This window comes from Ovis canadensis, chromosome 4 (genome assembly GCF_042477335.2).
Source record: "Ovis canadensis isolate MfBH-ARS-UI-01 breed Bighorn chromosome 4, ARS-UI_OviCan_v2, whole genome shotgun sequence".
In the NCBI taxonomy this organism is placed as follows: domain Eukaryota; kingdom Metazoa; phylum Chordata; class Mammalia; order Artiodactyla; family Bovidae; genus Ovis; species Ovis canadensis.
The window spans coordinates 27,873,791-27,889,855 of NC_091248.1; the positions used below are offsets into that span (position 1 = coordinate 27,873,791).

General features: G+C 42.4%; 1 protein-coding gene across 1 annotated transcript in view; it reads right to left on the reverse strand.

Moving 5' to 3' along the window:
* Nucleotides 1-12,313: 12,313 nt before the first annotated feature.
* The window catches only part of SLC25A13 (solute carrier family 25 member 13), a 237,518-nt gene continuing 233,766 nt past the window's right edge, over nt 12,314-16,065 (reverse strand). The window contains exons 17-19 of the mRNA XM_069587464.1: nt 13,902-14,060; nt 13,718-13,808; nt 12,314-13,456 (exon numbers count right to left, since the gene is read on the reverse strand). Coding sequence (XP_069443565.1) covers nt 13,270-13,456; nt 13,718-13,808; nt 13,902-14,060 — 437 coding nt within the window. The 3' untranslated portion in view covers nt 12,314-13,269. The remainder of the gene's footprint in view (nt 13,457-13,717; nt 13,809-13,901; nt 14,061-16,065) is intronic.

Genomic DNA, 16,065 nt, shown 5'->3' on the forward strand with positions numbered 1-16,065 from the left:
CATGTATGATGGTGTCCCACAGGTCTCTGTTAAATTTTCTCTCATTTTTCCTTTCTGTTCTTCAGACTGCATAATTTCAGTTGATTCTTCATGTTTTCTTATTCCTTCTTCTGTCTGTTGAAATCTGCTACTGAGCTCCTGTAGTGAAATGTTCAGGCTTCCCAGGTGGCGCTAGTGGTAAAGAATGCCTCTGCCAATGAAGGAGACAGAGATGCAGGTTCTTTCCCTGAGTCGGGACGATATGCTGGAGGAGGGCATGGCAACCCCAGTATTGTCTGGAGAAGCCCATGGACAGAGAAGCCTGGCAGACTATAGTCCCTAGGATCGCAAAAAGTCAGACATCATCACTCAAGTGACTGAGCGAGCACACAGTGAAATCTTCACTTGTTATTGTGCTTTTTGCCTCCAAAGTTTCTACTTGGCCTTTTATAATATCTATTGACATCTTCTATTTGGTGAGACGTTACTTGCATACTCTCCCTTAGTTATTTAGACATTTTAATTGTTCAGTTGCTAAATTGAGTATATTCATAATAGTTCATTTAAGGTCTATGTCTAGAAAAATCCAATAACTGGGCTTCCTCGGACAGAGTTTCTATTGACTTCTTTTTTTTCCTTGTACACATGCAGTACATTATTTTCTTTGCATGTGTATTTTTAGTGGTGAACATACACATGCAAAGAATTATACTTAATATTGTAATATATACAGTCATTATAATATTATAACATACAACTCTGGAAATCAGATTTTCTTCCCTCCCCTTCAATTGGAAACACTGGCCTTCTCTTCCTGTTTATACAGGGCCCCAGTGTCAGCAGGAGGTGAGATCTTCCGGCCTTCTCACATCTTTTCTGAGCATGTGCACCATTCTGAGTACGTGTGTGTTTCTTTCCAGATTCCCAGGGGTCTATCAGAATTATTCACAGCCCTCAAGAGATCTCCTTCCCTAGCCTGTCCTCTCAAATTTTTGGTCTGTTGTTTGCCTTAACTGTTATTTATTACCTCAGCCAGCAGCAACTAAGATATTGCTGTGAATGCTTTTGACAAATGCCCCCCCACCCCCCCCGGCCCAGGAAGGAACTTAGCATTACACCAGTTCCAAGGTAGGTTCAATAGAGACAAGTATTTTGCCTACCAGGGAGGAACCAGATAGGTCAGAACAAATAATTAGAATTCTTTGTGAATGAAGTACTTTCTGCTTCCTGTAGTACCAGGAATGTGAGCTATTATTTTCAGAGCTACTGCTGGACTAGAGAGGGCAGATGGGACTAGGGTAAATTAAAATGACTCAAAGTTCATGATTCTTTCAGAGAATCAATACTGTTCTTCAGTCAGTGTCCCCTTAGTTGCTACAAGTCTTTGGTTAATTTCCAGAATCTAAGAACAAGAGTTGATTTTGACAGTTTCAGCCTGTTCTTTATTGCTTTTATGGATTGGCTCATGTCATTCCCACTCTTTTAATCTGTTCAAGACTTAATATTTGGAGTATGTTTCTTGTAAACATCTTAAAGTTGGGTCCATTTCTCTTTTTTAATCCAGTCAAATAATCTTGGCCTTTTAATTATAGGATTTAGTCCATTAACAGTTAATGTACTTTGGGGCATGACTGATTTTTTATTTTGTATTAGTAATTGTTTTCAGGTCCCATTCATTGCTCTTACATTCTTCCCCTTCTGCCTTCTTTTTGAGGGATCAAATAATTCTTAGTACTGTCTTACATTTAATCTAGTGACCTTCATTATTTTTAGTAATTTCACAAGAACACAATATGCATGTTTAATAACAGACTACCTTCAAATGATGGAGAAGGAAATGGCAACCCACTCTAGTATCCTTGCCTGAAAAACCCCATGGATAGAGGAGACTGACAGGCTAGAGTCCATGGGGTCGTAAGAGTCGGACTCGACTTAGCGACTAAACCACCACCATCACCACCTTCAAATGATGTTATGCCCCTTTGCTCACACACACACACACACACGCAACAGAACCTTCTCTCTCTCCTTTGTTCCCTTGTCATGTATTTTCCTTCTGTACTTACTGTAAGTCCCGCAATACACTAATATCTGTGCTTCAGTGAATAGTCTTTTATGAATTAAAAGTATTCATAAAGATAATTTTTAAAGATTTTAAAAACTATTACCTTCCATTTTTTCTTTTCTGGTTCTCTTCATTTCTTTCTGGAAATCTGGGCTTTCCATTTACTATCATCTCTCTTCAGCCAATAACATTGTTTTTTGGCATATCCAGTAGTGAGATTATACAAGAGAACAATTTCTCCAGTTTCTGAGTGTATAAGTATGCCTTTATTTTCTCTTCATGTATGAAGCTTTTTTTTTTTGGATATACAATTCCAATTTGACAGTGTTTCCTTCATTAAGAATGTTTTCTAGAATCTTGTCTTATCTGAAATATTTTTGCCTATGCAAAGGTCATAGAGATTTTCTCTTACATTTTCTTATGAATATTTATAGTTTTAACTCATATTTATGTGCATGATTCATCTTTAACTAATGGCCAGAGAATATAATCTGTATGATTTCAATTCTCTTCATTTTATTGAGACTTGTTTTATGGCCTATATTAATGTTGGTAAAATGTACTGTTAACTTAAGAATGTATATTCTGCTGTTGTTGAGTGTTCTACAGATATGAATAAGGTCAATTATTTGATAAATTTGTTCAAGTTTTCTATATACTATAGATTTATGCCTATTATATCAAGAGAAGTATTTTGAAAATTCAAAGTACAATTGCGTAGTTCTGCTATTTCTTAACGTTTTGTTAGTTTTTGTTTCATGCATCTGAAGCACTGTTACGAGGTACATATACATTTAGGATTCTGTGTCTCTGTGATAAATTGACATCTTTATCAGTATGAAATGTCCCTCTTTAAAAAGCCTTACTACTAGTTCTCTTTCTAAAATATACTTTGGCTGATATCAATATAGCCTACTACACCTTTTTAAAAATTTGTGATTATATAGTTTATCTTTTACTGTCAAGTTACTTTCCATCTATCTGTTTTTATATTGAGCTTCTGTAGATAGTATATATATATATAGTTGGACCTTGTTTCCCCACCTCACCCCCGCCCGCCTTTAATTTCTGACTGGGGGTTAGGGAGTTAGGCTATTTGCATTTAATGCAATTATAAATATGTGCTAAGTCACTTTAGTCATGTCTGACTCTGCAATCCTATGGACTGTAGCCCTCCAGGCGCCTCTGTCCATGGGATTCTCCAAGCAAGAATACTGGAGTGGGTTGCCATTCCCTTCTCCAAGGGATCTTCCCAACCCAGAGATAGAACCTGGATCTCTTACGTCTCCTGCACTGGCAGGTGGGTTCCTTACCACTAGTGCCACCTGGGAAGCCGAGTCAAATCTACCATCTTGCTCTTTTTTATCTTTTCTGTCTTATTTGCATTTTTTAAAGGTTTCCACTAATGTCTTACTAGCTAAATCTGTTTAGCTTTCATTTTTTAGTGTACTCTAGGGGTTTACACGGAGAAGGCAATGGCACCCCACTCCAGTACTCTTGCCTGGAAAAATCCCATGGGCGGAGGAGCCTGGTGGGCTGCAGTCCATGGGGTCACAAAGAGTAGAACACGACTGAGTGACTTCCCTTTCACTTTTCACTCTCATGCATTGGAGAAGGAAATGGCAACCCACTCCCGTGCTCTTGCCTGGAGAATCCCAGGGACGGGGGAGCCTGGTGGGCTGCCGTCTATGGGGTCGCACAGAGTCGGACACGACTGAAGCGCCTTAGCAGCAGCAGCCGGGGTTCACAACATCTTTTACTTACTGCACTTTACCTTCAGATAATAGTATATTACTCCATGTGCAGTAGCATAAGCACGTTCCTGACAGTGTGTTGTCATTTTCCTTTCTTCTTTTTTGTGCTATTACTGTGCATTTTACTGGTATGGAAGCTATAAACTGGGGGCCTCCCTGGTGGCTCAGCGGTAACGAACCCTCCTGCTAGTGCAGGAGATGTGGGCTTGATCCCTGCACTGGGAAGATCCCCTGGAGAAGGAAATGGCAGCCCACTCCAGTATTCTTGCCTGGGAAATCCCATGAACAGAGGAGCCGGGTGGGCTACAGCCCATGGGGTCAAAAAGGAGTCATATACAACTTAGTTACTAAGCAACAACAGCATGCTATATACCTCACAATACATCATCATTAATTTGCTTTAAAGAGTGAGTTATCTTTTAAGGAAATTTTTTAAAATTGTAAGTATTCATTTATTTTCAGTTCTGAAACTCATTAGTTTGTCTAGATATAAAATTTCCATCTGGTATCACTTGTGTTCTGCCTGATGACCCATCATGAACATATCTTTAAGGGGCTTCCCTGGTGGCTCAGACGGTAAAGAATCCACCCGCAATGTGGGAGACCTGGATTCAATCCCTGGCTCAGAAAGAGCCACTGGAGAAAGGACAGGCTACCCACTCCAGTATTCCAGCCTGAAGAATTCCATGGACTGTCTCCTTCAGTGCAATTACAACAACACTCTGAATTCTCTTAGTTTTTGTCTGTCTTATTTTGCCTTTGTTTTTAACAGATATTTTCACTGGGTATAGATTTCTTGGTTAGCCTTATATTTTCAGTACCTTAAAGATGTTACTCTGTTGCTGTCTGCCTTAAATTGTTTCCAAGTAGAAATGTTCTCTTATTATCATCTTTCCTTATAGGTTGTAGGAACTTTTCCTGCGGCTGCTTTTAAGATTTTTCTTTTTATCATTCATTAGTCTTCATCATTTTCATTATGATATATCTCTCTGTAGACTTCTTTCTTGACATTTGTTTTGCTTGGGGTACAATGAGCCACATGGATTTGTGAGCATATAATCTTAAGCTTGGAACTATTTGAATACTATTTCTTTAAATATTTTTTTCTGGAACCCCTTTTGCTGTACCTTCAAGCTCACTGATCCTCACGTATATAATATCTTAACATAGTCAGACAGTCCATTCATCTTCCATTGGAGGCACTGTAGTTTTTGTTCTACCTTTCATGTCTTCCATTTCTCTCCGTATAATGTCCATGTTTACCCCTCCCTTAACTTTATGTATTACCTATGGTAGCTGTCTTACTGGCCTTGCTGCTGGTTCTAACATTTGTCATTCCTAGGTCTATTACTGTTGGCTGACTTTCCGTTTTTCATGGCTTACATTGATATTTTCCTTACTATTATGGGTGACAGTTTTTTTTATTAGATTTCTTATTGTGAGCTGTGGGCTTTTCTTAATACTGTGTGAAATAGTATCATATTGTGTTCTGACAAGGAGTTAAATTACTTGGAATCAGACCTTTGTGAAGTCTGCTTTTAAGTTTTGTTAAGGGCAGAGCAGCCTTTATCATAATTCTTATTTAGCACTATTAAGACACTTTTTCTAAGGATTCTACCTGATGTTCTATATATTATGGAGGAAATTTCTACTCCAGTTGGTGGGAAAACGAACTCTTTCTCCTCTGTGAGCTCCAGAATTTTTCTGCTTCTTCCTTTCCAGTGGTTCTTTCCCAAGCCTGGTATAGTTTCCTCCCAGGACTCAAAGATTGGGGAACTCTCTGTAAAACTCCAGAGCTGTCTCTCAGATCAGCTCACTCCTGTTTGCTTGCTTGGTGTGTCTTAAAATTCTAGCTATCCTGGCTTCCCTGATTTCTGACCCACATCTTTTCAACTGGGGAGAAGGTCGGGCCCTGTCTGGGTTCTCCTTCCCTGCACACTGGCTGGAGACTGCCTCCAGGCGGAAAGCTGGTGCAACAGTAGGTCTCACCTTTTTGTCTCCTTTCCCTCAGAGGTCACAGATCTATTCTGCCTCATATCCAATGTCTTAAAACTACCATATAATGTGTTTTGCCCAGTTTTCTAGTTTTCTCTCCTAGTCTGTCATGGCCAAAAGCAGAACTCTCCCAAAGGTATAATTTTTAAGGTAGAAAAACAGTAAACTAGAGTTTACTGTCTATAGAAAGTAAAGCATTTATTAATTACTTCAGGGCTCCAATGATAATTATTTTGTAATTTATCTTTGAAAGTGAAAATCACTTAGTTGTGTCTGACTCTTTGCAACTGCATGGACTATACAAGTCCATGGAATTCTCCAGGCCAGAGTACTGGAGTGGGTAGCTGTTCCCTTCTCCAGGGGATCTTTACAACCCAGGGACTGAACCCAAGTCTCCCGCATTGCAGGTGGATTCTTTACCAGCTGAGCCACAAGGGAAGCCCAAGAATACTAGAGTGGGTAGCCTATCTCTTCTTCATCAGACCTTCCCGACCAAGGAATCAAACTGGGCTCTCCTGCACTGGGCAGGAGATTCTTTACCAACTATCAGGGAAGCCCCCCAAATATGGAATGCTTCACGAATTTGCATGTCATAGCTTTAATAGAGATAGTAGTTATCCTTTATAACCAACTCATTTCAAATGCCTTAATAATTTGCAATAACTTAGCCAGATATGTATGGTTAGAATGGTAAGTTATTAAGCTAATCAAGACACTTTCTAAATGGAGTAAGAGGAAAAAATGTCACAATAATTTCAAGTCCCCAAAAGACCCAGAAATAATGGTTTTTCTCTTTTACTTTCAGACAGGCAAACTGTTTTTAAAAAGAAAGAAATCACTTACTTAATAAGTAGTGGTCACAGGTAACTTGAAGTTCCAGGTCAAATGTGAACTGCTTCTTCAGTTCAGAAGGTGAAATACATATTTCATAACGAGACTGGACAAAGGCTGAGATTAAAAGTGTGGAGAAGTATCTGCTTTCACTGTAATAAAATTCAGACATCAGCAATCACTTCACTTCTGTCTTCAGAAGCAAAAAGACCTGTTTCAATTTCCATCCTCCCCAGCTTTTCCTTTTTCTGATGTGATGTTACTCTAACCGAGTGTAAGCCTTTTATAACACTGGAGATGGCCCTAATGAAGAGGTCATCAGAGAAAGCAACCTCTTACATGGAGTAGCTAACTCTTCCTAAATTTTCAAATTGCTTAAGCATATTCCATACTTAGAACTTACACTGGAAATTCTGCTTCAAAACAAAAATTCACATTTTGAGATCACTCTGAAAAAGGAACATGACATTTTAATACACAAATACATATATATGTATTCATATAAATACATATATGTTTGTGTGTGTGTGTACACACACACACACACATATATCTTTTGCCCAGGAAGAAAATTCCACAAGTTTTTGGTGTGGGTTAGTCAGTAATTTGCTTTCATTTATATAAGAATGGGAGAGAGGGTGGCAAAATGCAGTGGCAGATATCCTCCTTTAAGTTTAGGGACAGCAGGTAACTTGTTGGGAATAGAGCAAGACTTTTCCACCATTAGGGGTGATGGAGATTTTATGTCCAAAAGTAATTCCGACAAATCCCACATTCTGTAAACTGTCTCCATTCCCTCCAGACACACTTTGAGGCCGAGTACCCATAGATATTTACTTTTAAGTTGCTTTTCCATTATTTCCAACTTTTGTTGAAGAATGGCATTTTCTGATTATAGTAGTGATTTTTAAGATGGTCCAGTTCAGTTCACGTCATATCACGTTGCATTGTAACAGTTTGTAAATTTATCTCTGCTTTTTCCACATTACCTTCCAATTTTAAACCCGTGGGGCAAATGCTTCAAGTGTACCTTAATCCTCTCTTTACTGACTTTAATAGGCTGTAAAATAGTTTAAGATGAACCTCAAAAGGCTTGTCAGGATTCACCTGGTCCTCAAGCTCTGGAATTGTCTTGAGATAGCAAATGTACTTAACAACGGTAAATAATCTGAGGTCACCCTTCCTTTCAGCTCTGAGCTAGGAATGATACATCTGATACTGAGAACTGGAGAGAGTAAGAAATTCTGGGCACAGACGATCATATGAACTCCCTCTGCTGGGTTGTGAAATGCTCATATAGAAAGAACAGGGCCTTAGGCTGCCATCAGACCTGGATTCAAATTTTAGCATCATTATTTGCTAGCTGGGACTATGAGCAAGATATTTAACCTCTCTGAGTCTTGGTTTCCTCATTTATCACATGGGGTAAAACAGTATCTACATTAAGGGATGTGGGAAGGGTTTCATGGGATCATGCCTAGCGTGTAATACTCATATTTAATGAGTTCTGACTGGCTGAAGAACTCCAGGCTGGGGCAGGATTACTTGTCCCCCTCTCATTTGAAAGTAGCCCAGTAACACAGCAGAGCAAGAGCTTGGCTAAGTAGCAAGGGATGGAGGAGGGGGTAATGAAAGTTAAGGAGCCTGTTGTAATCAGTCATCTTTCATTAACCTGAATTCCCCTTTCCCCATTCTGTGCGACAGACGAATCGCATATACAGTGTGCTTGCCTGAGTCTGTTCTGAGAGCCTGAGTCTGTTTTAAAGCCTCCTTAAGAACTGCTCACAGCAAAATCAAGCATCTTCCAGGGAGCAGGAGCCCAGCCCAGCCCAGAAGAATCAACTCGGCGGTGGGCACCGGAGCCCTGGCGGCCAGACCAGTGTGCAAGGGGTGTGTCTGGGCCCTTGAAGGAGCAAACCTCAGACAGGCACAATTAGTGTGTCTTCTTAACTCTCCTTCTAAAGTTATTCGAGGGGACTGTGGTTTTGCCTTGAGCAAAACCCCCCTTACCAGCCGGGAATCTAAAAACAAACAACATTATTTTATTAGGTTACCCCAGCAGATGAAAGCAGAGTGTTCCATTTGGACTCTTTTTGGAGTCAATTAATGCATTAGCTAAAAACAAACCCTTCTGAAAGAGAGCCCCTGTTGTCTTCAGCAGCTTCTAAAGGAAAACTTGCCACTGTGCTCCTACAGATGTCAGGCAGCGAAGAGCAGAGGAGTTCTAAGTCATTAACATTCATTGATAAGAAAAGCTGTTTTAATGCTAATGTACTCATGTGCCTAATGGTACAAGCCTAATGTACCACTAACCTCAAAAGGATGATTTTTTAAACTTTAATTTTTAACCATGACCAGGAAATTTAAAGATCATATAGTTTACATGAAAGTTCCTGACTCAGAGTAACCAGCTAATTAAAACCAATTTACATAGCTGTAGTTGCTTTAATAAAAGATGTACTTACGACTTCTAAAGTAAATGAACAATACATTAGAATAGGGTTGTTTTACATTATGGTTTTAACTCTAGCCATTAAAAACACTACTGAAAAGGCCTATAAAGTGGGAAAATGATAGAGATTACTAATTGGAAAAAAAATTATCAAAACCCATTCATCCATCTATCTGTTCATCCGTCCATCCCAATGAAAAGAGCCTACTCAAAGTTCCAGGCACTATGGAACTAACATCACAAGCACAGTTCTCATGGAGCCCAATCTGGGCTTTCAGGTTAAAGACTTCCACTGTTTTAAAGAAACAAGTGACAATGCTCTTTTCTGCCTCAGATCTTAAAACGTGCACCCCCATGCCCGCGCCCCCGCCCCCCCCCCCATCGCCATGGTCCTCATAGCATGGAAAACAGAACTCTTTAGTGAGGGTTGGGTTGTTCCCAGAAGGTAAAACAAAGGCACTTCCGTCCCTGCCCCCACAAGGGGCTTCCCTGGTGGCTCAGATAGTAAACAACCTGCCTCCAATGCAGGAAACCGGGGTTCAGTCCCTCGGTCAGGAAGATCCCCAGGAGAAGGGAATGGCTACCTACTGCAGTACTCTTGCCTGGAGAATCCCATAGACAGAGGAGCCTGGCAGGCTGCAGTCCATGGAGTCGCAAAGAATCGGACACAACTGCCTGACTAACACTTTGAGGGCAATACCATTTGTGAAAAGAACATTTCACTGCTCTCACCAGGGAATGTGTCTTTTAAAAAATCTTTGGAAAAATCCCCATCCTGAAAATGACCCTGAACTGAAAATGGGATTTCACTCAGTGGCAAAGATACAAATTCATCCCCATAAGAATGGCTTCTGCGGTAAAAGGCACATGATGATTCTTAGGGTTTAGCTACAAGGTTGCTAAATGGGGCTACAAGACACCAAATTCCATTACCTGGAGATTTCCCTGTCTCTACCTGAAGAATTCCAGCGTGCCTTGCGGAATACCTAGTCCGGGGAGGGGGGGGGGAGGGGGGAGGTTGCAACGTTTCAAGCACAATTTGTTCCCAGTTTTTATCCCCTGCTTACTGAGTTATGTGCTGTTAAACATTTCCAGAAGACTGTCAAAATGTAAGCATCCTGAGGTTTACATCGGCCACACCATTAAACAACATATAAGCAACAAAATTTTAAACATTGTTTTCCAGCAATGGTAAATATTTTCACTAAGTAAAAACTGAAGCTTGAAATGCAATAAGCATTTTAAATGACTCCTTTCTGTGCCAGGATTCTTATGTTCCCCTGTGCAACCCTGGCTGCTTGGGATTAAGGCAACCCCAGGGAGCACAGCGAATGGTTGTGGGTTATGAGGTGTAGCATGAGCTTGGCGACAGCGTGCCACCCAGCCTCAAGAAACCCAGCCACGGCTGGAACCCAAGAATCAGCGTGTTCATTCTGTGGTCAGCTCCACATTTTTTCCCCTCCTAGAAAAAAAGTTGCTACACAAAAGTCAGGCCTCTTCCCCGCTCCCCCTAAGCAATCAGGAGTGGACAGGGGCAGAGGGAGAGACTCCAGGGCCGGCGGGGCAGGGGGAGGTTGGCCCCCTTGGGTGGGCGTTGCTCAGCTTTCAGTCCCTTGGCGAGGAGGAGGAACAGAGCCACTGCAGAAACGGCGGCCACAGTGCTGCTGAGTATTGTGCTGTCACTTCAGGAAGGAAAACCCAGAACAAATTTGACGTGGTTTTCACCGCACGGTGATTGCAGTCCTATTCAAGGATGTCACAGTCACACCACCCACTGAGCACAGCTCAGATGGAAATGGGGCCTCCTGCGTGTCTTCAGTCACTGCCTATCCCGGAACAGACTAAGCCAAGGATTTTAAAGAAACACGGCCGCGTGGGCCTATCTCCTTGGCTTCCTGGTACCTTTCTGCTTTTTCCTTCCCTAAAGAGAATCATCCTCAGCTCCAGGTAGGACTAAGGGAAGCCAAGAAGCTCTCCCACCAGATGCAACACCTCCTGAAGAAGCAAGCAGGAGGACTTCCCTGGTGGTCCCGTGGCTAAGGCTCTGAGCTCCCAATGCAGGGGGCCCAGGTTCGATCCCTGGTCAGGGAACTAGGTCCCACATGCTTCGACTAAGACCCCAGAGCAGTCAAATAAGTAAGCAAACATTAAAACAGCAGCAAGCAGGGCAATGCACTCGCTTGAGATCTGGGTCAGTGTTTATACCTGGAAAATCTGATCTTCCATAAAATTTCAAGCAGTTGAAGAAAAGAAAGGCAGGGAGGCAGGGTTTACACTCAGGGGACTTTTCTCCACATTGAAAATAACAAAGCTTGAGCGCTGTGTTACTGTAACACCACCTAAATTTCCATAACATATGTGGAGTCTTGTGACTGGTCTTGGAGATTAAAATATAAATGTTGCTTGTCACACTGAGCAAGGAACTGGGGGAAGGGGGCAAGCTCGGGGAGACGGAGGGGATTCTCTCTGGTGTTTGCCAAACGAAAACCATGAGGGAGCCACGTATATATCTGTCCTATTTCTGGTGAGAATAACAAAGCTTTTGTTCACTGAAAAAAAAACCCCAGAAAACAATAACAAAGCAGGCTCACAGATGGTTTCTACACTTTCCAATTTTGAACAGTAACTCTGAATGTCAACCTGCTGACCTACAGCAAGACAGAAACTGAAAAATGGCTTTCTTCTGGAGGCAAATTTTGGAGACACAGGAAGTTCAAACTCAGCTGACAATAAGTAACTTGGGAGCACAACTGCAGCCTTAGGAGCACCCGAAAGTCTGTTCAAGACTAATACCTTTCCCCTGGCCATTACAGTGTGGGCCAGATATGTGCAACCTGGGCTACAGGCTGCACACAGTGGCCCCTGGTTCTGGTATGAGGAAGAGTCAGAGAAGATTAGAAGGCACCATAGCCATTTTGTGCGAGTTTTCATGCCCAACCTCCAGTGAAACTCGATATTAATTCTCACAGTAAGAAACTGCAGAGAGCACTGAGGATGTATAGAGCAAGAGTCAGTTTGCTAGGGCCCTCACTCATCGGGATCAAACGTAAACAGCCTCTCTTACTCACACTGAACACTGGCATACTGAAGACGTGTGTGCACATCCCCCTGAGAGACCAGCGAGACAAACCCAGGGGTTCATGAACAAGCCACCCTCAAAATGAGACTCCGAGAGTCCAATCATGACCACTCTTGCAGTCATTTGCCACATGACGTAACAAGAGCAAAAACACTCAGTAGCTTTAAAAATAGTTTATTTCCTTCTTCACAGACACACAAGCCTTCTGACCATTGTTTGAGGCACCACAAATTAAATAAAAATGCATATTATAATGTATTTTTCCATGATTCAAGATAAAGTGGATTTTAAAAGCAAATGGATGCCAACTACGGCGGGTTGGGAGGGGCGAGGGTAGGTATCAGTAAAGGAGAGCACGTGTTTTTCTGCAGTGTTTACTGAAACAGGCGGTGGTCAGCACATGTGCCTCCTACGAGCAGTCATCCCAAGCCAGGAGTGGGGCTGTGTCTCTGGGTTTCTCCGTCCGTCGAGTGCAGAGCCAAGAGTAGTTTCTCTAAAGTACAAAGACCTCCCCCTGGTAGCCCGAGTACCAGTAACAGAATATGATTATTAAACATCTTCAATGTGATTTTCATTACAAAACAACATGTTTCACATCAAAGCTTCATAATATAATCCAGAGTCAGAATTAGTGTGTGCTTAGAATCCAAAGCCGGGCTGGCTATTTCTGATAATACTCATTTCTCCCAGTGTTTTTTCCTCTTTTTATAAACATGCGCCCAGTCTCCTGCACAGGAACACTTGCTCGGAGCACCATGATTGCTTCTCAGTAGCTTCTTCTGGGCTGTAATCCTAATTTGAGGAGACTGGTTCTAATTTCTATTCAGACTTGCTTCTTCCTCCAGATCGGGTTAATGTTGGCCAAATCCCAGAAGATGTCAGGTACCAGCACAGGTTTGTGAGAAGAGGCCCAAAGAATAATTACGAATAATTTCACAATGATCTAGTTAGGAGAACACACAGAAAAAGCAATGATTTCACCTTATCAAAAGCCTCGACTTGAATTTAAACAGGAGATGTAAGTGACAGGGGTGAAGTGTTTCCATTGAGGTGGGGTGTTCTCTCCAACAGTCACACCAGAGACGCAGCGATGGCCCAGTGGGTGCCAGGCCTCCTATGGGCCTCCACCCATGGCTTGTGAGGTAGATGCTGACGGCTTGAAGAGAGGTAGGTAAAGTCCAAATTTGTTTTCAATCCCTGCAAATGTTGCAACTGCCAGTCTGTAGCCCCCAACATGATCAGGATTGGGAGCAGGCAGGGTGATCCTGGATTTAGGAACTGGCTCTGATCCCATGGGTTTCCTACAAGAAGGGAAAATAGAGTGAGAATCTGAGGGTTTTTGTTTAACTTGGTAAAAGCAACATTCAAAAACTGCTAACATCTGGATCACAGAGGAGCTGTGGAATTCTGGTTACTTGTATGTTCCCTTTTGAAATGAATCTGATAACATGATTTCAGTATTTTCCTACATCTCTTCTACTTCATCACAGGGACTAAAAGGACATACCTTTCTGGATGACAACAGAGTATTAGAAGCAGCTGAAGTTTACCAAGATACTTACACTCCTCCGAAATCAATGTAGAACCATCGCTGGAGCAATTCATAGGTCAGCAAAGTCACACCAAACTGCGGGGAGGACCGAAACACACGAGCTTGGGGGGAGAACAGGAAGTAACAGACAGGGTTAAGATTTTAAAAATTTGCCTGATACCAAAGGTTTAATTAAGAGCCAATTATTTCCGTACCGCCAGCTCCTTTCCACAAAGCTTTCGGGCCTTCCTCTCGCAGGATCTTCCGAAAGCAGTCTATCACTCCGCTGTAAGTGGTCTGGCCAGCCCGGGCGGCCACCTGTAATCGCGTCTTGATGACATCAGCAGGGGTCACCAGTGAGGCTGCAGGCATACCTGCCAGAAAAGACAACATCTTTGCAGTCGGGTCCCGTTCTCACCGTGTAAAAGACACTGCTGTGCACTGCCGGCCACGGAAAGAAAGCTGAGGCTGGGATTGAGTCAAGTGTCTGCTCGCTGTCGCCTCCGGGAAACGCAGCTGTGACTCTGGTCTGCCAGGCATGGAGGCTCCGCCACACCTAATGGAGTATACGCCTCGCCTCGCCTTTCCCAGACCACCAACTTCCATTAGTTACGCTTACATTCTTACACAGTCTCAAGGAATTATGTATCAACGCAACTTCAAGTGGTCGAAAACAAATGGAGAGAGATTTGGGGGGTTTTCTGGTTGTTGTTTTTTCTACCTTTTTTTTTTTTGTTATCCTGTTGAAATCAGAGTTATTGGGTCTGATTTTTCAGAGGTGAAGCTTGTTATCCGTTTCCTCTTCCTGCTTCTCTGCGGCTGCTGGCAGTCAGCGGAGGTGCCTTCTCACACACATTCAACCACTCACACCCTCCAAACCCTAAGCTCTCCAGTTACACCAGGAAAGACTTTACTGATAGCTAAACAAACATTGTGTGTTTGTGTGTGTGTATGCGTATATGAAGGTGGTAGGTGACCTGAGGGGGACGCACCCACCGATAATACTTTAGGATTCCTCTTTCCTATGACTGACATCTCCCGAAAAAAATATCTGCCAGAAATCTTAAAATTTATACTGACTGATAATCAATGAAAAAGAAACAATAACAACAACAACAACAAAACCCTCCCAAAATTACCAATGGGAAATTTTTCTACAGTCATTTTATCCAAACTGGGGCAGCCCATGTTTAGATTTTTTAAAAGCGAGACTGTACTCAGAAGACGCTGTCTCTTATGGTTTTATTACTTTTCCATTATGAACCTATTCCAAACCAAATTGGTCAAATGCAGATGCATAAATCTCCTTTGCTTTTTTTAAGGCTTAATAATTCTGTAAGAATTTCAGTCCAAACCAACGTGGTCTGGCTCACAGCTCCATCTCATCCTTCTAAGAGACAGCTTTAAAGTTACAGGGTGTGCGTGTGCGCCCGGGGGAATCCGCACAGTACACGTTTGCATTTATGTCGCTAAGCTGTATCTTCTCCTCTTCCATCTTTCCCGAGGCTCCTCAACCATTCATCTGAACAGTTTTTATGAAATACATGGCATCTTTGCATGTGAAAAAGCTCGCTTTATATCCAGCGCTTCACTGGATAAGTCATACTGAATTTCCTATTAGCTTAGAGGAATTATTTTAACTTTAAGCCAGGAATTTATCCTCCAACATAATGGAAGGAAACATGAAAAATGCTTAGAAACCCACTGTGTTCACACCACCAGTTTTGTTTCACTTCCTGGTTTAGAAAGAGTTTAGCAGGGCTGTCTGCTTTAGACATGTAATAAAATCCTTCTTACAAGGGTGGGCAGGCATGGCAGAGTGAGACTCTGAAAGACACACAAGCAATAAAATGGGTAACAAGTTTCCTTCAGTTAGGGTAGTTTTCATAAATAGCTACTTGCTGTGAAAAAAGAGAGAAGTGTTGGCGAGGGCAGGGAGGAAAGACACTGATCCATGGAATAAGAATGCTAAGGGAAACGTGTGAGATGTTTAATGAGTTGTCTGGCAAAACTGATTGGGATGTGTGGGCGTGTGTGTGGAGTCGGGGCGGGTGCTGGAAACAGGGCGGCCTGCACAGGACTCTCATCCTCTCCACCACCAGCTCCCACCTCTCCCTGGAGGACAGCTGCTAGGGCTGCCGAGGGGCAGAGTACATCCCTGTGGACGGGATTTCTGGTGTGGAGACTTGCTTAATTCACCAGGACAACAACATCAGGCTGCTCCACAGCTAGGCCAGGAGGGCAGCATTTACAGGGAAGAGCTTGGCTCCCGGACACGTGTTGATTTGGGGGATCAGGGATGGAAAAGACTCGGAGCAACTTTGCCTGGTTTCTCCTGGCTTGCTTAAGGATAAGATGACGCTGATCAAGAGGTCAAGT